Here is a 21,579-nt window from a genome sequence, read left to right on the forward strand (position 1 = left end):
TTATGTATTTTTTTGTGTTGTGGTAGCATCTAGAGTCCCCAGTCAGGATCAAGGCTGCATTGTGCCAGGCTCTGTACATGAGGCATGGGTCACTTGCAAGTTTAAACTAGTGTAAATGGTGAATTCTCTCTGAAGTCTTTAAAACATGATTTGAGAACAGCAGTAACTCAGCTAGAGGTTTTGGGTCTATTACAGGAGTGGGTGGATGAGGTTCTGTGGCCTGCAATGTGCAGGAGGTCAGTCTAGATGATCAAGGTGGTCCCTTCTGACCTTAAAGTCTGAGCCAATAAGGACAGGAGTGAGCCTTAAATAATTGTGAGGCGATGGGATGGTCTAGAATCCTCAAAATAGGCCACTGCAGTACAGATACTTCCTTTACTGTCTTGTATTCCTCTTTAACCAGATATACAGGGATGCAAGGGATTTAGATAGTGAATTATATTAATTTATGGCCCTCGCTTTTTTTCCCCAGCAGTTATCAAGATATAGAAATATTGTACAACAAAGTTCCTTCCCCAGCCCTGCTTGACGTGAAAAAACTGAGATGATGATGTGGAGATATTATTAATCAACGTTTGATTATCGTTTTTTTTCCTTTTTAGGCATATCCAGAATATTGGTGAGATCAAAACAGATGTTGGCAAGGCAAGGGCCTGGGTTCGACTGTCCATGGAAAAGAAGTTACTCTCCAGGCATCTAAAGCAGCTTCTTTCAGATCTTGAACTTACAAAGTAAGCCTATCTATCTTAAATAGAACTTTTAAAAATCAAACCTGCTTAATAATTGTTGAGCTTTAAAAACACAAACTTGCCCAGGCTCGTATCTGTTTAACAGTGCAATCAGGAGTTACAGTGGTGGAGCTAACAAGCCATTCATAGCACCAGACATGCTCGAGAAGGAGGAAGGTCTGTGGCTAAGGCCCTGGACTGGGACTCAGGAGATCTGTGTGCAGTTCTCAGCTCTGCTACAGAACTGTGACATTAGGCAGTCACTTAGGCCAAGTTCTCCAAATGTGACTAGTGATTTTGGGTGCCCAACTTGAGACATCCTGAGTGGTTAAGTCAATTGGGACTCAAGTGTGTGCTTCAATTTGTTAGTGCTTTGAATTAGGGCCTTTGTGCTTCGGGTCTTTGTGCCTCAGCTCCCGCCCCCGCCCCCATGTGTAAAACTGGAATATTTACTTTTTCCCCAAGGATTCTCACTCTGTGTATGTACAGAGCCTGGCACAATGCAGCCTTTATCTTGACTGGGGTCTCTAGTTGCTACCACAATACAAAAAATAAATAACTTCAGGGCAAACTGTGAAGAGATAAAACTGCAGTCACAATGCTGCGTGCCCATGTTTTTCACATCCTAGTTATGCAGTTCAGTATGAGCATTGGATTGAATAAACTGTTTGGACTTTGAAGGAAGATAAAAATGGTGGGTGGAAATTGGTACTGTTGGTTACAGTTTGTGCCTTGACACTACCTCTTTTCATAAAGAGCCAACATGGCTGCCGTAGGTAAGGGATGAAGGGGAAATAGCACACACACACGCCACTAATTAAAGGAGAAACTAAGTATAGTATTTAAGTGTAACAGGCACCAGGATTTCATTAATCAGTATCACTTATTTAGAGAAAATGTGTGCAGGTAAGTCCTTGCAGTTGGGAGTCATGGTGCAATGCTAAGGACCAGAGCTGAATACATTAGTGCTTAATGTGTAGGCATGGCTTGATTCCCTGGCATCAAGGTAATTCATTAAACCTGGCAACATTTATCCATGTAGAACAAGTGACAGGATTTAAAAGGAGATGCTCAAAAGCACTTGCCTATGTGTTGCTTCTTAGTCAAACAGATATTAATTTTCTAGATGTAGCTCAGAATGAGAGAGGCAAATATAAATATGTACTCAAAACGGAGAGTGACGGGCAGATGAGCTGCTTACATATAAGCAGGCATCAATAGTAAGTAATCCTGAGTGCCTGTTTGTACATTTTTAGATGCTCTAGTTAGAGAAGGATTAGAGCATTCCAGTCAGCACAGATTAGCAGTGTGTTAAACAAGGCCATTTCAGCTCTTTAGAGGGGGGACTTCCATGCAAAGTGCTGCATTAAACATAACCATGCAATGTGTCTCATTCTCCAATGCATTTTTCAAGGCAACTACAGTGGTTGGCAATATTAAGGGAATGGGTTTTGCTAGGGTTACCAGATAGCAACTGTGAAAAAATGGGACGGGGGTGGAGGGTGATAGGCACCTATATAAGAAAAAGTCCCAAAAAACGGGACTGTCCCTTTAAAAATGGGACAGATGGTCACCCTAGGTTTTGCCATATGTGGCAGACCTACTGAGACATATATTCAGTCTGGAAAAGGAACGTCATGAGGATGGTGGGGAAAGCCCCTGGCTACATTTCCTTACCGTCCTTGTAATAATAACTGCACACTGGTGGCAAATTTTATCTGCTGCTGCTTAACAAAAAGTGAGGCCTATAAAATAGAAACAGTCCTGGATCAGGAATTGGCCAGTTAGCTTAGGATCAGCCTAGTCGCTATTCTTTATTGCAGTGGAAGGTCATGCAAAATTATTCAGATCTCTAAGACCATTTTTTAAAATATGGAAGAAGCTTTATGTCCATATTAATCCAGAATGAAAAATCAGTCCAGGTCATTGTAGTAATTTCTACCAATTCCAGGAAATTCTGTGGGTTCACTCTATTCACAAACCAGAATGGTGGACAATGAAAGTAAGAGAATTCCAAAGACACTGGTGAGCCTAAATTTCAAACGTGCTTCTGGATGCTGATACCAGTGTGTTCCCGTTTTACAGGACTAAAGGCTGAATTGTATATTCAAATGTAGGAGCTGGAACTATTGGTCCTTACTTTTGAAAAATGGGCTCAGAGTTGTAAATCTTGAGTGTTGAGATAACTTAGTGATTGGAATTATACCAATACAGTGAAAGTGGCTAATGTAATAGTATATGAAAACTAATAGGGAGCGAGAGTTCTGTTACCAATACTCTTAAAGCGATCAGGAAACTAAAGTGTGTCCATTCTGAATAAATGAAGAATACAAATGTTCAGAAGTTGGTTGAAACACCATCAGAAATTTTCAAAAGGTAAAATACAGACAGGCAGACATCCCCAATGACATTTAGCCTCTTGGATAGGCTGTCTAAACACACAATTCAAGTTATACAAGTGAAACATGGACTCACTGACCCGCTAGGTGCTCAAAGGTCTACTGCTCTTGTGGCTAAGGGCTAGTTCAGTTGATTTAAAACTGTGGAGTTTTATTTCCAGTGAAACATTTTTTGTGGTTTGGTTGTTATATAAATGAGGGTGTTGTATGTTAATTATTGATTTGTTTTGTAAATTTTTGGCCTGTGATCCACTTGTCAGCTTTTTCTATGTACTCCTCTAAGATTGAGGCAGATTGTCAGGAGGTCTGCCTAGAAGGAACAATCTGTCCATAATATACTTGGTTGCGATAGAAATTTTATACTGATCGTACATCTATTCTGTTTAAATATTCTTATGTCCTTAATTGGGTTGAAGTATCTTTGCATGCTCCTCTTTTGTGAATATTCATTAATGCTGACTTCTTTAGTTGCAATACTGTAGAAGAGAGAAGTTTTTTTGCTTAATTGCTCTTCATTTCTGGATGTCTCTCTTAACTGTATACTGTGTAGTCATCTATAAAAATAATATTTTAATCAATAAATAGAAAGTGACCGAGTCGGTTCTGTGGCTTTTTTGCTGCAGCTGCATCAACCTAACAAAAATAATGATTACTTCTCTGTATTGGTGAATAATATCAGGCCAGGATTTGTTCCAACCCGGATTTTGATTAGTAAAGATAGAGATTGTAAGTTTTTTTTGTTTTTGTTTTTGTTTTGTTTTTTTCCCCCTTTTGGGGCCTGTACTGTGTCCAGGCACAAGGTGGTGTTTAGTGAATAAATAATGCTAATAACTATACACGATTGCTTTCCTTTGTCTACATTTGATTCCTCTGTAGAGGGATTGGCTTCTCTAAACTACCAATCTTGGGATGCTCCAGGAACTACTTAAACAGCCCTGGGGACCTGTGTAAGGATATATCTAAACTGGAGCTGGAAGATATAATTTTCAGCTTGCAGAGACATTCCTGCTCTTGCTCTGATTGAGCTAGCATGCTAAAAATAGAAGTGTAGCCGCAGTGGCATGAATGGCTAGAGAGGCTAGATGCCCTGAATACGTACATAGGGTCTTAAACAAGATCGTACTTGGGCAGCAAGCTCCTTGTGCCGCAGCAGCTACGCTTCTCTTTTTAGCATGCCGCTCAATCAAACCTAGCGTGGGCGTGTCTCCTTGAGCTGGAAACGACACCTCCAGGTTACAGTACAGATGTAGCCTCAATTATAGCAGCAGCCTCTCTGGGCCGCACCATAGTGGCCCAGAATCTCTGCAGTGCTGTGGCCCCATCGACAATGCTGCCTACTCAGGGAACAATCCTACAGCTGTCTTCTACTGGGCTTGCCCCAGCAGGATCTTCCCCTGGCTGGATATGGGGCTTTTAAGGTTGCTTTACCTCAATCCAGCCTTTTTATACAGCATAAATGGGCCAGAGCAAGGGTGAGGATCTTACTCCAAAAGATAAAATCCCCTTCTGCATATACACAGTAAGATACTTTATCCTGAGGGCTGGTCTACGCTGGGGGGGGGAGGGGGTTCGATCCAAGATATGCAACTTCGAAGTATCTTGGATCGAATTACCACGGCGTGGGATCGACGGCCGCGGCTCCCCCGTCGATTGCGCTACCGCCGCTCACTCTGGTGGAGTTCCGGAGTCAACGGTGAGCACGTTTGGGGATCAATATATCGATTGCTACCTACACTATGGAATCGTATTCTAAATTAAGTTCAGAGGTGTGGTACTCTCTGAATTTTCTGCAGCTCTCTAAGCTGGCAAAAGGGGTAGTACAACAAACTGAAATGACACATTCCAGAATGTACAGACTTGCAGGATGCCTACTTGTCTTGGCTGATTTAAATGCTCTCAGCACCCATACGTCTTGTCATTTGTAATTGCTTGCATATTCTTCACAGTTTACCTAATACAATAAAAAACATATGACTGAAAGGATGTTGTTACTGTCATAGATTATTTTTGTTTTGTCAGAAAACTCTACAAGCGTTATGCCTTTCTCCGCTGTGATGATGAGAAAGAACAGTTCCTCTATCATCTCCTGTCATTTAATGCCGTCGATTATTTCTGCTTTACCAATGTTTTCACAACAATCTGTAAGTACCTGTTTTCCCTGCAGTGCTGCTCTTTCAGCTTTTAGTTGCTTCTCCTTATGCGAGTTTCTAAGCAGTTTTGATATGTTCTTTCACAGAGTTGCATTAATTTCCTATTCACATCCAGATATGTACCACTATGTCACTGTCATTTTAAATATCATTCCTGGGAGGTGGTAGTACCTATTCTTCTATAGCTAAGGGGTTTGTTTTACTCTGTGTGTGAGCACTATAATCAATGGGACTTGCCTGTGTGAAACATGAAACTAATAAAGCTATCAATAATGTTGCTCAATTCTCACTTTATAGTGTGAACTGAATATCACTGCCCTATAAATGAAGAATTGCAGAGCAACCTCATTTAACCAAATTATTGGCTGAGGAACATAATTTGTTTGGTTTTAGATGAAAAATGTGTCAGTACAACAGAACTTACTAAGGAGAAATAATGTCCAACACTAAGCTCTTGTTCTGGATACTGCTAAGCTATCACTAACTCTGCAACTAACAATACATCGAGGGGGGGAAATGAAAAGGAGAAGAGTTTTAACAGTTTTAAAGGTCATGGGCACCAAGCTTTTAAAAATCTAGCACCAAATGTTTTCTTGAGGTCACTGTCAGATGAGGTGATGTTGAGAGAGAGAGAGAGAGAAATATATCAATTGCTTCAGCTGAACAGCCTTCACAATAAGCCATTTATACATTACAAAACAATGTAAATTGCCAAAGAACACAGGGACCATTCACATAATTGAATTCTGTATAAAAGCAGTTTGGTAAATAGGGGCCATGCATTAGAGTTCTACACCATGACATGAGGCAGTTGAGTAATACTTTAATTTTATCAGTGTTCTCGAGTCAGAGGAGCCGTAACCCAGCTTCTCTGCTCATACGTGAAATGCTAAGAAAATAAACGCTTGATGCCCAAACTTAATTTCACACCAATTTTTTATTAATAGTTTATTACTTGGTCCTTGAATTTTTTTTTTTCACTTTTTACGTTCAGATTAATGCAATAAGTGGTACAGCCAGGTGTACAATGCTATAGTACATATTATCTAGAATTGGACATCTACAGCATTTATCATCTTAAAATGTAATAGCTTTGTTGCAGTAAATATTGGCAACAAACGAGCCTAACAATTTGAAGTTCCAGTGTGTGATTGAGTTTGTCGGTCTGAATTCGGGCACATGGCAAAGCCTGCTCTGAGTGCATGTGTGTTTATATAACAAAATGTAGGCACAGAGCTAGATAAAAGAACTGGCTTTTAATCCCAGTTCTCCTGCAGACTCCCTGCATAACCATCGGCAAGTCATTTAACCTGGGTGCCTTCGTTTTCCTGAATGTAAAATGGGGACAGTAACCATCTTAGTGATCAAGTATCAGAGGGGTAGCCGTGTTAGTCTGAATCTGGAAAAAGCAACAGAGGGTCCTGTGGCACCTTTGAGATGCATCTGAAGAAGTGAGGTTCTTACCCACGAAAGCTTATGCTCCCAATACTTCTGTTAGTCTCAAAGGTGCCACAGGACCCTCTGTTGCATCTTAGTGATGTGATTTTTTAAGATCTCCAGATGAAAAAGGACTAAATAAATGCAAAGACATTATTTGAAGTATATTTTTACTCTTTTTTTTTAATGATGTTTGTCATCAGCTCTACTTTTAATATACTGCAGCATTTATGTTAGCATCAGTTGCATATTCCTGATCACTCAGTATGTACAAATATTTTTATGTGCTTCTAAAGTTGCCATTCAATTCTTTGGCATTTGATCAGGGCCGGCTACAGGCACCAGCGTAGCAGACAGGTGCCTGGGGCGGCCAATGAAGAGGGGGACAGCACGTCCGGCGGCAGTTCGGTAGTGGGGCCGTCACTTCCTCTCGGAGCGAAGGACCTGCCACCGAATTGCCTCCGTAGAATGAAGCAGTGGTAGAGCTGCCGCCGCTTGCGATCACAGCTTTTTTTTTTTTTTTTCCTGCTTGGGGCGGCATAAACACTAGAGCCGGCCCTGCATTTGATAACAGATTAAATTATTTTAAACATAAAGAGGAAAAGATAGTGTAACATAAAAGGCTTACCTTACTATTTTACATGATTATTCTTTTTGGAGGGTATTCTTTTAAGTGAGTTGCTTCTTGTATTTGCAGTGATCCCATACCATATATTGATTGTTCCTAGCAAGAAACTTGGTGGCTCAATGTTCACTGCCAACCCTTGGATCTGTATCTCAGGAGAGTTGAGTGAAACAGGAGTCCTACAGATTCCCAGGAATATATTGGAGATGACATTTGAGGTTCGTATTATTGACACAAGGAAATATTTTGTTGGCAAAACATTCTTTGTTCAATTTAAATTCATATTTTTTGTAATGTTTCATCAATGTCATAGTCACAAATATTATCTATGTCTGTACCCATCAAACTACACCTGTATTTCTGCAATATGCAGAGCAGAATGATTGGTACAATAAGCTTAGGTGAGGAGGGTGAGACTTCTGGCTTTATATTAATTGTGTCATAAGACTTCTACGTCACCACCTCCCTACATTGTGGCTTCTTTTTTATCTGTAGGGTAAGTTTCCTGGTGACTTGTCAGTTTTTTTTTTTTAAGATTAGTTTTCTTTGTGTTTAATGAGCAAACCTTATTTCCTCCAAATATCAAGGTACCTAATATCCTGTCTGATTTTAGTACCAAACATTTCTAAAAGGTTGTGGAGGTTGCAGGTTCCCACAATATTGTAAATGGGGAAGCAAAGCTTACCTTTTCCAGATCCTCCCACTGACCAAAAGGAAAAAGCTTTAAGAAAGTCATGTGAGTTTCCTGTTCTTTTTTTGTCATGGTAGACTCCCCGGTGTATAGGTGTTAATAGGGCATTATTCTTTGATATCGTTATCTTTAGTGCAGTAGTACCTAGGAATCCCAACAGAGATCTCTGTACACTTGTACTAAATGCTGTTCAAACACATTAATTGACAGTCCCTGCCCAAAGATCTTATGGTCCAAATAGACAAGACAGAGGAGAACCAGAGGCATGGAGAGTTAAAGGGATTTGCCCAGGGTCACATAGCAGGTCAGTGGCAGAACAGGGATTAGAACCCAGGTTTCCCGACTCCCCTCCCAGCACCCTCTCCCCTGGACTACACTGTCTCAGCAAATGTCAATTTCTGTTTGTTTCACTGTAACAGATAACTTGTTTATTTTGCAGTGCCAGAACCTGGGAAAACTTACCACAGTACAAATAGGACATGATAATTCAGGGCTGTACGCCAAGTGGCTAGTGGAATATGTTATGGTCCGAAACGAAATAACAGGGCATACTTACAAGTAAGTATCATCCTAGCATTTTAAATTGGGTAAGTAGAATTTTAGCAGGGAGTTAACATAACAGACCTGTCGGTTCATCAGTGCTCCTCTTCTCAGACTCTGCATCTTCAGGTGTTGATGCCCAAGGGGTTGGAGGGTCACTTGATTCCTGGTATTGAGCAGGATTAAGATTTTTAGGAAAATACACTGAGTTTCATTTACAGATGGTTCATATTTAGCCACCCAAACAAATAAGACCGGTGCAGACCTAGAGGGAGGGGTAAGCATCTCAAAAGGAAACTGCCTTGAGATCAAACAAATAGCCAGTTAGAACTTGCTGCTTATCAAGTACAGATAATGTGCACCAATACATGCACAGGTCTGAAAAGCTCTATGAAATTATCAGAGGAACTCTGATTTTGGGGGACATGTCAGAATGAAAGTGGGTTTGAACATTAAACCTTTATATATGTGCTGGGTAAGAGGAGTTTGATAATTCTTACTGCAGATATGATGCATGTTGTTTGCAGTGTGATTTGGTTCCCTATCTCTTGCTTATATAAGCTGTGACAGCCTTCTGTCAGTGAGAAGACCGCTGTAAATCCTTTCTGTTCACAATGTCAGCTTGTTTGTCATGAAGCAAAGGGGTAGGATTCTGTTTTTGGATACTGGTTTGCTTTCCTAATTGAGCTTGTTTGATTTGAGCCCAGTTGGCTTGAAACATAGAGCTTCCTGGTGTCTGGGCTACCGAATATCTGTATTTCAGTGGATTGGTCAGTAGGGTGACCAGACAGCAAATGTGAAAAATCGGGACGGGGGTGGGGAGTAATAGGAGCCTATATAAGAAAAAGACCCAAAAATCGGGACTGTCCCTATAAAATCAGGACATCTGGTCACCCTACTGGTCAGTGATTTGGAAACTGTGGTATACAGAGTTGTTTGTAGGTAGCCTGCTGTGAAAGTATTCATAGATGCTTCAAAGAAGCCTTGTGACCATATAAGAGCTTAAGTGTTTAACACGTTAGGTTACATAAGCAATTGAGCAGCGAACCAATGTGCTAACTTCTTTCTGGCTATCGGATCCAAATTTAACAGAGGTGCTTCCAATGTTGGAAGTTAAAAGTATCACCTGATTGCTACCATGCTGATATGGGTGGGAGAGGAGGGGAGAAGGAGGGAGAAACCCTCCAAAACCAAATATCCTGTGTATGGAGCAGAACACAGGAAGGCTGCTGCTACTTTTACTTTGTGTATCTGCGTCATCTATTACCATGTACAGCACAAATCTGGAATAAGGCTATTTAACTTGTGCTCCCTCTGCTGGCTGAAAGAGACAAAAATAAATAGAATTGATTTGTTTGCCACTGTGTCAATAAGAAAGTAAAATAATTTTTGAAGTCAGTCAGGATATCCAGAAGCCAGAGTATTTGCAGTCCCCAATTCTAAGCCTTTATGTCTTTAGGTTTCCATGTGGGAGGTGGCTTGGAAAGGGGATGGATGACGGCAGTTTAGAGAGGATCCTGGTGGGAGAGTTACTAACTTCACATACCGAAGCAGATGAAAGGCAGTGCAGAACCCCACCACTGCAGCAGTCACCAAGTATGATCAGAAGATTTGTCACGATATCGCCAAATAATAAACCAAGTAAGTCAGAAGAGACATGCTCCATTGTTTGTAATTATCTGTTGCCAGTAAAGGCCCCTCCCAAAAATGAATCTACTGCATTATTTTTGTGCCTTCTGTGTCCTTTTCTGTTTGACTGTGGAATGGAGGCGATGATTGAGACACAGGGTATGTCTACACTGCAATTAAACACCTGTGGCTGACCTGTGACAGCTGACTCAGGGCTCGGGCTAAGCAGCTGTGTACTTGTGGTTTAGACGCTTGGCTCTGGGACCTTTCCACCTCGCAGGGCCCTAGAGCCTGGGCTGCAGTGTGAACCTGAATATCTACACTGCAGTTAAATAGCCCCTTAGCCTGAGTCAGCTGACATGGGCCAGCCATAGGTTTTTTTATTGCAGTGTAGACATGCCCACAGAGATTTACCGTCAACTCTCTCTTGGGTCTCCCATGGGTATAGACTGCAAATTATATCTGGTTACATGCAACGATTTTCTGTTAAAGGTTTGCTGGCTTGTCTTGTCATGTCATTCCTGGCATACCTTCTTGTTTCACTTTTCTTCTCAAGCTCACCCTGATTTATAGCAATACTCCCCCTGTTCGAAAATGCGTATATTTGGTGCACACACACAGCCCGAAATATATTTTTTCTTTCGCTTCAAATCCTAATCTGAAAATCTGCATAACTAAGTGTAAAACTATGTCCATACTATTTTTGGGTTGAAACATCACAGTCAGTTTAGGTCTACACCTTCAACTTTAAAAAGAAAAAAAAAATTTAAACTTTATATCAGTGTGAAAAAATGCTGGCAATCCAGCACCACAAATCCAAGGTACAACACAGATAATGACTGTTCTCTCACCCTGCCCTAGGAACATGCCTCAGCCCTGGTCTACAGGTATCACCTCAAACCTTTATGAAGTAAATGAACATGGTTTCTTATTTTTCACAGAGTTAAACACAGGTCAGATACAGGAAGCTATTGGTGAAGCAGTGAATGGTATTGTCAAGCATTTCCACAAACCAGAAAAGGAGGTGAGACTTTCTTTTGCTAGCTACTTCTCTGTTATTTTTCTGATGCTTATGAGTCTATAACCTGGAATTGCACACCTCCAAGTACATCACTTTTGCTGCTAACTGTACTATTGTATGTTCTTGGTCCATGCCCATCATCCTGGTAGATGAACCCACAATAAGAGCCAAATTCTGTCTAGGATTCATCGGTTTGGCTCTCAAGTGTCCTGTATGTTTTTTAATGCGGTTGTATAAATCTTCTCATGTCTTAGTTATTCACTATGAGACAAGAGTGAAGCATTTGATGAAGAGCCCCTAAGAATGAGCCATCAGTTGCTTTATATTTTCCAAAATGGGAGTGGGAGTGGGGGATGGCTTTCATAGTTCTCACTTATACAGTTTGGAGCATGCAGATAGGCATGTCAGCAGCACAGAATACTACACTCATCTGACTTGTGCTGTAGCCCTTATGTCTTCCCATGAGGCTTTATTATTATTAAAAAAATGTTGGCCATAATAACACATATCATTACTTTTCTATATACAAACTGGAAAACTGAAAAGATAACGTTTGTTTGTTTGTTTCCATATGTCCTTGGCAGAGAGGCAGTCTCACTCTGTTGCTGTGTGGAGAAAGCGGACTCGTTTCAGCCCTTGAGCAGGTGTTTCAGCATGGATTTAAATCACCCAGGCTCTTCAAAAATGTCTTTATTTGGGACTTTCTAGGTAAGTGTGAGGAAAACATACAGCAGAGTGTTGCTGTAAAGTACATATATCTGCTTTCTGTAGTGTCATCACCACTTTGTATGCCAGATTCTCAGCTGGTGTGAATGGCGTACTTCCATTAAATTCACTGGAGCTCTGCCGATTTATGCCAGCTAAGTTGCTGATGCAACGCAGTGAGTGTTCCTTCTTCCCTGAAGGTGAAAAGAGAATGTATCTGTGTTCTACAGATATTAACACTGGCATTATCATATAACAAATGTATTGCGCTCTAACATTCTGAGGGGGCAGGGTGGTGGTGATGGCGTTAAGCATTTTGAATATTTCCTAACTACATGGTGTTAGAATGAGTTGGTAATGAGGAGGAGGAGTTTAGTGTAGTTGGAAGCTTGGGTCTAGTAGCCATATGTTATTTTTAATAGAGCAGTGTGAAAGATATAATGCAAAGCAAAGTTCTGCTGAGCCTTCTTAATACGAATCCTAGAAACTACACACAATGATATCTGTACTCTCAAATTGGTGAAGTCTTTTAAAAAGTGAGTCACTTAAATAGCACTTCATAGTTCTGTCTAGGTATTTACATAGCCCTCACCACCAAAGTATCTGATTGCCTCACAGTCTTTAATAGATGTTAATCCTCTCTCCACTCCTGTGAGGTAGGAAAGTATTATCCCCATTTTACAGACAGGGAACTGAGGCATAGGGTAGAATAACTAATTTATCCAAAATCACACAGGAGGCCTGTGGCTGAAATGGAAATTGAACCCAGGTATCCTGAGTCCTAATCCAGTGCCCCATCTACGAGACCATTCTTATACCTACTTACATAGCACCTGTCAGCTGAGGGTCTTAAATTGCTTTACAAATGTTCATATAACTTCAGCATACACATTTGTTGTAGCCGTTATAGTGAAGTATATTGAAGTTAAGTTTACTGTCTTGCAGGAATAGAACCCAGTAGTGCTGCCTCCCTGATCTCCATTCTAACCACTATTGCATAACATATTTATGGCTATTGGTATTTCCATTGATCAAACTCCACCATCACTCATCTTTCCTTTTCTTTCAAGAAAAAGCACAAACACATTATGAGACCCTTGATCAGAATGAAATAGTCCCAGAGGAGAACTGGCAGACTAGAGCCAGGAGTTTTTGTCGTTTTGTCACTGCTATCAACAACACTCCTAGAAACATTGGGAAGGATGGCAAGTTTCAGATGCTGGTGTGCCTTGGAGCCAGGTATAGGGGAACATTTTGAATCATATACATAAGGTTTGAAGGGGATGAGGTCACAAGGCTACTTGTGCCGCAAAGATGGACTATTGTTTGCAAAGTTCTTGGCGATTTTCAGATAGAAGGACTGGACACTCGCATACAACAGAATCTCAATTAGCCTCAACTCTCAGGGGGAACCTGAAATTGGAAAGATCTGAGATTTTGGAAAATTGGTACAGTGTGAAAAACCAAAACAATGAGCAATCAAGCCAGGAGAACAGGTTGGGAGCTCGGTTGGCTCTGCTTAAGCGTAGGGGAGTGCCTAGCAAAGGACTGCTCCCCTTTCCTACACAGCCACCCAGGAGAGTGGGCGTGCGGCGAGTGTGTTGTGGGGAAGCTGAGATCGAACAGCCAGTTAGGGCTTCCTGAATATCTGCGTCAGCACAGGTCAGAGCAGCAACTCCCTCTCCTCTGCCCACTGGAACCATTGTGGGAGGGAGGTGTTAGGAGGCAGCCCTATGCCAACTGGGGATTCCCCAGCAGGTGACTTGTGAGTGGGTTCTGCTTCCTTTGCACTGTCTGTGTGGTGCAAAGGAGGAGCTGCCAAGCAAATCTGTCCATAAGTATTGTGGCTTCTTACCCTTGAAATAATATGCTTGACCTTCAGGCTGAGAAGGTTGGACACTTCTGCCCTAGATTACAGTACTCTCTACTTACACAAAGTTGTCATGTATTATTCCTCCTTCCCCAGTTTATCTGGAGAAAGTGGTAGATTTCTTTAAAAGATTAAAAATAATTTCATTAAAAATGAGACATTAACTTGGTTTTTGTTTTTGTTTTCAAATTCTAAAATCTGACTTTCTCAGAGACCACCTCTTACACCATTGGATCGCCTTGCTTGCAGACTGTCCAATCACAGCACAGATGTACGAGGATATAGCATTGATTAAGGATCATACCCTTGTTAATTCCTTGATTCGAGTGTTGCAGACCTTGCAGGAGTTCAACATTACACTGGAGGCTTCCCTCGTCAAAGGAATAGACATCTGATCTGTCTCACCGCAGACACTTAAAAAAAAGCAACAAGGAACAAATATTATTAGTATGCAAAGGTTCTTTCTGCTAATACGTCATGTTGCGAACTTGTTCATGGCCACAAAACACAACTTTGACTTTTCTTGAAGGAAATTCAAAAAATAGTGCAGAAAAATGGACAGAAGCTGTAAACTCAATGTTAAAAGGAAAAAAAAAAAGAGGAGGATTTTTGGTATAAATCTATTTTAGAGTTTATTTGCTGATTTGCTTTTTACACACTTTCATGTGAAAGAGAGAGAGAGATGACTATTTGTGCAGCTTATTTTAAAGCTGCAGTATTTCCTTGACATAGATAATGTGCAGTGAGCCTTTCAGCACTCTCTGAATTTGCCTTCAGATGTGCTGTATGTTGTAAGCCCTAATGTACACACTCCATTTCTGCTAAGAAGGTCATTCTAGAGTTTTTAAACTAATATTTTATATATTAACATTATTACCAATGTTTGATTTTTTTTTTTCTTTAAACTAAACTGGGTCACTGCTGTGCTGCAAGGGAAACGACAAATTCTGGTGTGAGGTTTTTGAATAGCCTCAGAGCACTGATTTGTCAGCAAATCACTTTTCTTTATTTTTGTTGTCAGTATTACGTTTAGTGGGTTCCAGGAGACAGAACCATGCAAATGGACAGAGATTAAAGTAATATTTTTCATATTGGTACATAATTGCACAGAAGAAACTGTAAGTGTGTTGTATTTTTAACTGATGTTTTTATTTATTTAACCTATCGTGTTTTTGTAAGATTTTGTTTTTTAAAAAGCCTTATACAATATAACTGGCTATATTATGTTTGCAATTCAAAATTTACAGTTCAGTCCACTTAAATGAAAAGCCTGGATAAGAGTGTATCTGCTAGCAAAAATGTTTCAGTGTGCACCTGCCTTTCGAATTAGAATTTATCTTGGTGTGGAGCACCCTTAAATTGTTGACGGCTAAAGAAATAACTCCCTAACCCTGTGCTTTGATTTATATTCTAATGCAAAGGGAACAGTAGCTAAGTAGAGGTCAGTGCCACAGTGAAGTAATGATGCCACTCATAAACCTAATTCCAAGTTTCCATTTCAAAACTTTCTGTGGTGATCTCACGTGATGAGCATAGACTGTACATAGGATTTACTGTTGAAATATCAAGCTCTCTTATGTGCTAACTTTGCAAGCTGCTGGATTCCAGGATGCTTGTGTATCTTAAGTAAAAAGGCTTTAGCCCATGCTCATAAATTATAACATTCAGACTGCTTGGATTTTGTTGAAATACAGAGCTTGGGATTTGGTGAGTGCATAGAGGCAGCTCTGTTCATTTTAATTCTCCAATAAAATCCCTTTGAAATGCAGACCTGATTTGAGAGACAAACCCTGGTCAGCATAATGAATTGCTGTTCAGTACTTCTGGGCTCTAATTAAGTGGTCTCCACTGTATAAACTTCCCAGCAATATCTCCCTTACTATAAGGAACAGAAGGTTGTTCTTAGTTGTCTGTAGAATATTGTGACACCTTTTCTTTATTCTCTTCATTTTAGTGACATCTTGTGATAGCTTTATTTCCGTAATTTAAAAGTATAGCACATGTATTAAATTTTCAACTATTTTTACTTTTGTCCTATTTATTTCATTATTAAATGGAGAAGTTTCTTTGTCACTCTTATATTTTCTTTTATTCGAATGAGGTCCTGCCTTCAATGCCTATTAGCGTTGGAAAAATGAGTGGGCAGTGTCCAGACCACATGCACAATCTCTTCACGCTGTATAGATGAATGTACTTTCACAGTTTGGAGTTCACATCGTTGTTCATGGAGCAATTTTTCCCTGTTAATTTTGAAAGGAAAAGGATTAGAATGCAGTGTATATGTGCTTAAAGAAACATTTTTCAGGTTGAATAAGTTAAACAGAGAGAAGCCTTCTACACTCACCACTAAACCCCACATTTAATCAAATATCTTACTATTTTTCATTCAACACTCCAGATTACAGTAGGCTTGTATATTTTTACAGTGGGTACGTCTACATTAGGAAAAGAGATTGGGGTTAATTAACATGTTTTAGCTGACCCTGACCTAACCTCAAAGTCTTCTCTTGTATAGATGCAGGGTAATGCTGTTTATCTTGACTTAGTTGGCCAAGGTAGACCCCCAGGCAGAAAAAGTATTGGGTCAGTGTTAGCCAAAATGTGGTAGCTAACCTCAACTTCTTTTCCTGACATAGAAGTAGACATTTGTTTTTTACTTCATTGTTCATGGTAAATGGCTTGAGATGCCCACTTGCAGGTTGGAAGGACACAAGTGAAGGGTCTCTGACCCCTGAGTGGCAGTTGCTTTGGATAACACGTCATGAGGATAAAGTTGTTTTTTCTTTAGATCATGTTACTTCCCAATGAGCTAGTCACTGTTCAGACATGGAGGGAGATGGCAGAGCATAATCTAAATCCTGTTTTTTCACCTACAGTACTATGTCATGATGGGCCATTCCTGTCACCTTTCACAGACAAGGAGCTGCATCTGGGTCCCATTGAAATCCAAGGCAGTTTTGCCATGGACTTCAGTGGAATAAATCCTTACAGGCCTGGAAGGGGCCGTAAGAGGCTTCAAGTGCAGCTGAACCAGTGTGGTTTTGTTGGGCACAGAGGGAATGGTGGAGGACTGTGTTCTGCATCTTAGCTCTGTGGCAATCTTTGTAAGCAGGCCAACACATGAGGGATTAAGGAGTAGAGTTTGGTTGGAGACTACAAAGGCAGTTCCCTTGATCAAAGCCTACTGGTTGGGGCCACAGTACAGCAACCCTAAGGCTGCAGTAGCAGCCATGCTCATCACAACTTTTTTTTGTAGTTCATCTTGTAGTTCCTGTTTCACACAGTCTGCCTGCTTGAACTATATAGATCAGGAGTCAGCACAAAGGAAACAGGATTGGGCCCAAAGTTAGCCACTTCCATAGCAGTCATTTCTGACTGGCAGAATCAAATGCAACAGTTCCATGCAACTTCCTTCCATGAGGCACCTCTGCTAACATTGTAGGGAAAGAATCCTGTTAACTGAATCCGAGTATTCCATATGACATTAGAAGGTGTGACCTGATGTGCCACTAGACAGAATTTTGTAAAATAATTCTGCCTTTTCCAAGATGCTATTCCAGAATGAGAGATGTACTGATTTACTACAGCTACTGGGACAATAATGCTGGTTGCCAACCTGAGCACTGATTAGGTAATGCTGTTACTATACGCATTTACTATAGGCTTTGAAAAATTTATGGCCAAAAAAAGTGCTAGTTATATTAAACTGAAATTAAAAGTGCTGTTTTCATGTTAGCACCTTCTTTGAGATGTGAGAGAAAGGAATGGACAAAAATATCACCTCTTAAATTTCCTTTATGTATTAATCCTAGTATAATCAATACTATGAGACTGGTACACACTCACAGCAAATAGACAAGGCTGTTTTTGTTGTTTCACATTTAATGTAATATTTTGGAGGTAATGGTTTGTTTTAAATTTTTGAATTTAAAATTAATATATACAGGGATCTTCATCTTTTTATCATGTTCTGTAGCTGAAAGAATATTGTTCATGAATTGAAAAACATTCTTCTACCATTTCCATTGTGAAGAGTATTTTTAAATTTTAAGAATTGTATATCTGGGACCTAATAGTTAAAAGCTCCATATATTTTGGTGTGGTATTGAATTTATGCCTATATAAAGGCTTTGCTTCTGCAGAGAAGCTCTCAGCAAGAGTTAACTGTCATTCTGTATAATGACAAAAGATTTTTGTCACAATAGTGCAAGATACTGTAGGAGACTTGAAAATACTTGAAGTTATTGTACATGTACTTCTCATCTTTGTAGTTCTTTTCCTTTTATATCTAGAGACTGGCTGTTACTCCATTAAGATGCAGCATCAATTACAGTAAATTATATATTTTACTACGTGGAGAATTTACTGGCATTTTTTTTTAAGAGTGGGCATTGAAGTTTACATTATAATGACTGAGAGCAGGAAACCCAGGTACTGTACTCCTTTGTAACCCTTAGGACAGTCAAGCATTACTGTAACTTGGAAATATGAAACAGTTTTGCGGATGTAGCTTATTTGCTGAATTGCAATAAAACTACCTTCTAACCCGAGGAACAGCATTAATTTAGTGTGCCATTTTTGGCAGTTTCTTTATTCCAATCAGGCTAATTATCATCCCCTTCATGTCCCAAAAACAGGTATGTATGGCTCCATTTTTCATGTCTCAGAGAGAGGCCACTGTTTCAACTTCATATGGAATTGGTTAGAAGCATTAATTTCATTACGTTCAGTGTACACTGCAAGGACTTAAACTATTGAAAATATCAAAGTTAACGTGTGCAAATGATTACATGTTTCCACACATGCTTTCTTAGTGTTTTGAAAAAAATGTTTCCCTTTTAAACTTTTCGCTGTAGCAATCAAGCCTGAAAAGTATGTTGTAGTATGCTATCATGTTTGTCACTCACTAGCAAAATATTTGCTAGAGATGGGCCTGAAGTTCAAAGTTCTGATCTAGTTCTGATCTTCCTCTGTGTTTGAGGATGTTTTGAATCTGGAGGTTTGGCCCTGTCTCTAATATTCACCTAGTTTCCCTTCCCTTTCTTTACCGCATATGACCCCTACTTCTTCTTTCCTGCCTCGGGCCTTCAGTTCAAGCCCTTCAGGAGCTTCTACTGTTTACTGTTGGAATTATAGTATTGTGCGCAATGAGTTAACCGCTGATTGAGGGATGCTACCCCGCATTTGTGTTTCTTCTCCATATGATGAAACCACTAAACACTAGTTCTCTGCTCGTACGGTCTGAAAACTGTCTAAGGGGTCTGTGAAAGATTTTCATTACCATAGAACAGTAGTTTTCAACCTGTGGTCAGCAGACCCTTGGGGTTCATCAAACTAAGATTTCCAAAGGGGTCTGCATGTCCATTTGAAATTTTTTTAGGGGTTCACAAATGAAAAAAGGTTGAAAACCACTGCCTTGGTGATACTCAGAAGAGAATATGAGCGAATATGGCCAAGTAGACGTACACATTAGTACATCCCATGTAGGTGAAATCAGAGTTGGGCCCTTAGCCTATAAAAGTCATGATATTCCAAAACCTAGCTTACCAAAGTTGCGTAAGCTCTTGTGCTTTTCATAGGCTGTCTGTCCTGCATTTCAACTGAGCAGTTACCCCTGCTAGAATGATGATGATGTATGGCTGCAAGCAACCGTCACTTGGAAGAAAGGCAGACTTATATCAGCACTAAAATGGGGGAAATGGCCTGTGACAGGACTAATGTAGGCCCTGTAGCCCTTAGTAGGAGACAGCAAAAGCCCAGCAGCAGCCCTTTCCTTCTAAACATTTAAGAAATGTACACAATATTTTATTTAAAAGTAGGATTTTGTGGTGAAGGCAAGAGAAGGCACTGTTATGCTGTAAATCTCAATAGGACCTTCTGACTGTAGCTACATCTCTATTATCTAAGCACCTATGCCAGTCCCTTCCGTGTCTTACCGTTATTATCCAGACATACAGACCTCGTAGTATCCCTCCCTCTGCGGAGAAAGGTCTACCATCTTAGACGCTCCACCTGCCCCAGGCCCATAAAATGTCTGTAATTCACATCTTGCTTCTGATTTCCCAGCGCCTGATGTGCCTCCAGAAGCTTAATTTCAGCAACCTCATGTGGCACATGTAACTTATCTGACTTTTTATTGAATAATGTTCAAAGGCATGGAGAAGGAATAACCATATTCATAAACGGAGCATAGAGTTGGAAAAATGCAGTCGCAGCTGGGAGCAGTACCACAGCAAAGGAGCCAGGACAGTCAACTGGATGACAAATTGAATGAGTCGTCAAAGTGATGTTACACAAAAAAAAGGGCAAATGCAAACTGGTCTATTACTAGGAGCATTCTGATTACTAGGAGCAAGGTTTTTCTCTGATCTGCTTAGAACAGGCCACCATTTTACCTGGGGCAGAAAGGCCCCAGGTAAAAAGTGGGACCCACGCGGGGCCGGGACGACCTACAGTGTGGACCCAGACAGACAGGGGAACCCACGCAGGACTGGGACTAGCTACAGTGGGGACCCAGACTGCAGCAGAGGGAAGCAGGTGCCTCCTCTTGATTGAAAACCTGTGGCAGGAAAGAGACTTCCTGCTGGTCCAGCTGAGAGGGAAGCTCAGAAGAGAGGAACAATCCACCTGCTCCTGCCCCCCCCCCCCCCCGGTGGAGGGGATCTTGAGGTGGGGTGTGCGTAGCAGGGTGGTCACCCACTCCTGCCCGGAAGGGCTTAAAACAGCCCTGGCAGAGGGCTGGGCCAAAGGGAAAAGCTACTGGGCTGATTGGGGAAGTAGCTGCAGCTGGGCCGTGCCCCAGTCAGGCCCTGCTGGTCCTATAAAGGCTGGGAGCAAGGACAAAGTCTTTCTCTGCATTCAGAGAGAGAAGGGCCTGGCTGCCTGGAAGCTAGAGGTGGGGTACCTGCATGGAGCAGGGCTGGGGAAAGGCAGAGGAGTTAGGGACCTCCAGCTTGGAAAGCCCCAGGTTGCGGCCTAGCACTGGGCTAAAAGGTACTGAGGGTTGCAGAGGGCAGCCCAGGGGTATGCCAAAGCAGCAGGTCCAAACCCAACCTTGCCAGTGATGAGTAGGCTGATACTGCAGTCTGCCCCAGGGAACCGGGGTTGGTTGGTGGCTGGCAGTAGACTTACACTGAGGCAAGGTGGTGATAGTGGGGGAGGGGTTCCCCTGGGAAGGAGAGACCTAGAGCTGTGAGGGGTTACTGCCAGGGGCAGCACCCCAGACAGCAGGGCACCGGGTCTGGGAGGGATACGGGGGCCAGAGGACAGGCGGATCACAGGCCTGCAGAGGGTGCTTCTGGGTGGAACAAGCTAATTCCTGGAAGTCACCAGCAGGAGGCTGAGTCCAACCTTGTTACACGTGGTGGCTAGTGTCATCTCAAGGCAGCACGTTTTAAAATGATCCTGATTCATTTTAAAGAATTCAGAGAAGAGCATGAAAAATGCCAAAGGTTTAGAAAAGTTTAGAAAATAAAACTTTTGAGGAAAAGCAAGGAGAACTGGGCATATCCATGCTGGAGAACAGACAAGGAAGGGCAGGGAGCTATTATCAGGAAAAAGAAGAACAGGAGTACTTGTGGCACCTTAGAGACTAACAAATTTATTAGAGCATAAGCTTTCGTGGACTACAGCCCACTTCTTATATATACACACATATATATATCTCCTCAATATATGTTCCATTCTATATGCATCCGAAGAAGTGGGCTGTAGTCCACGAAAGCTTATGCTCTAATAAATTTGTTAGTCTCTAAGGTGCCACAAGTACTCCTGTTCTTCTTTTT

At 41.1% G+C, this 21,579-nt stretch overlaps 1 protein-coding gene across 8 annotated transcripts in view; it reads left to right on the top strand.

The window, feature by feature from the left end:
* The window catches only part of DENND5A (DENN domain containing 5A), a 99,690-nt gene extending 81,539 nt beyond the window's left edge, over positions 1-18,151 (top strand). For all 8 annotated transcript variants that reach the window (XM_034770051.1, XM_034770053.1, XM_034770052.1 and 5 more), the window contains 9 exons: positions 603-731; positions 5,147-5,268; positions 7,412-7,557; positions 8,470-8,588; positions 10,030-10,211; positions 11,141-11,223; positions 11,805-11,928; positions 12,996-13,164; positions 14,007-18,151. In XM_034770051.1, coding sequence (XP_034625942.1) covers positions 603-731; positions 5,147-5,268; positions 7,412-7,557; positions 8,470-8,588; positions 10,030-10,211; positions 11,141-11,223; positions 11,805-11,928; positions 12,996-13,164; positions 14,007-14,190 — 1,258 coding nt within the window. In that variant the 3' untranslated portion in view covers positions 14,191-18,151. The remainder of the gene's footprint in view (positions 1-602; positions 732-5,146; positions 5,269-7,411; positions 7,558-8,469; positions 8,589-10,029; positions 10,212-11,140; positions 11,224-11,804; positions 11,929-12,995; positions 13,165-14,006) is intronic.
* Positions 18,152-21,579: the final 3,428 nt, after the last annotated feature.

The sequence above is a fragment of the Trachemys scripta genome, chromosome 4 (genome assembly GCF_013100865.1).
Source record: "Trachemys scripta elegans isolate TJP31775 chromosome 4, CAS_Tse_1.0, whole genome shotgun sequence".
NCBI classification, from domain to species: Eukaryota; Metazoa; Chordata; order Testudines; family Emydidae; genus Trachemys; species Trachemys scripta.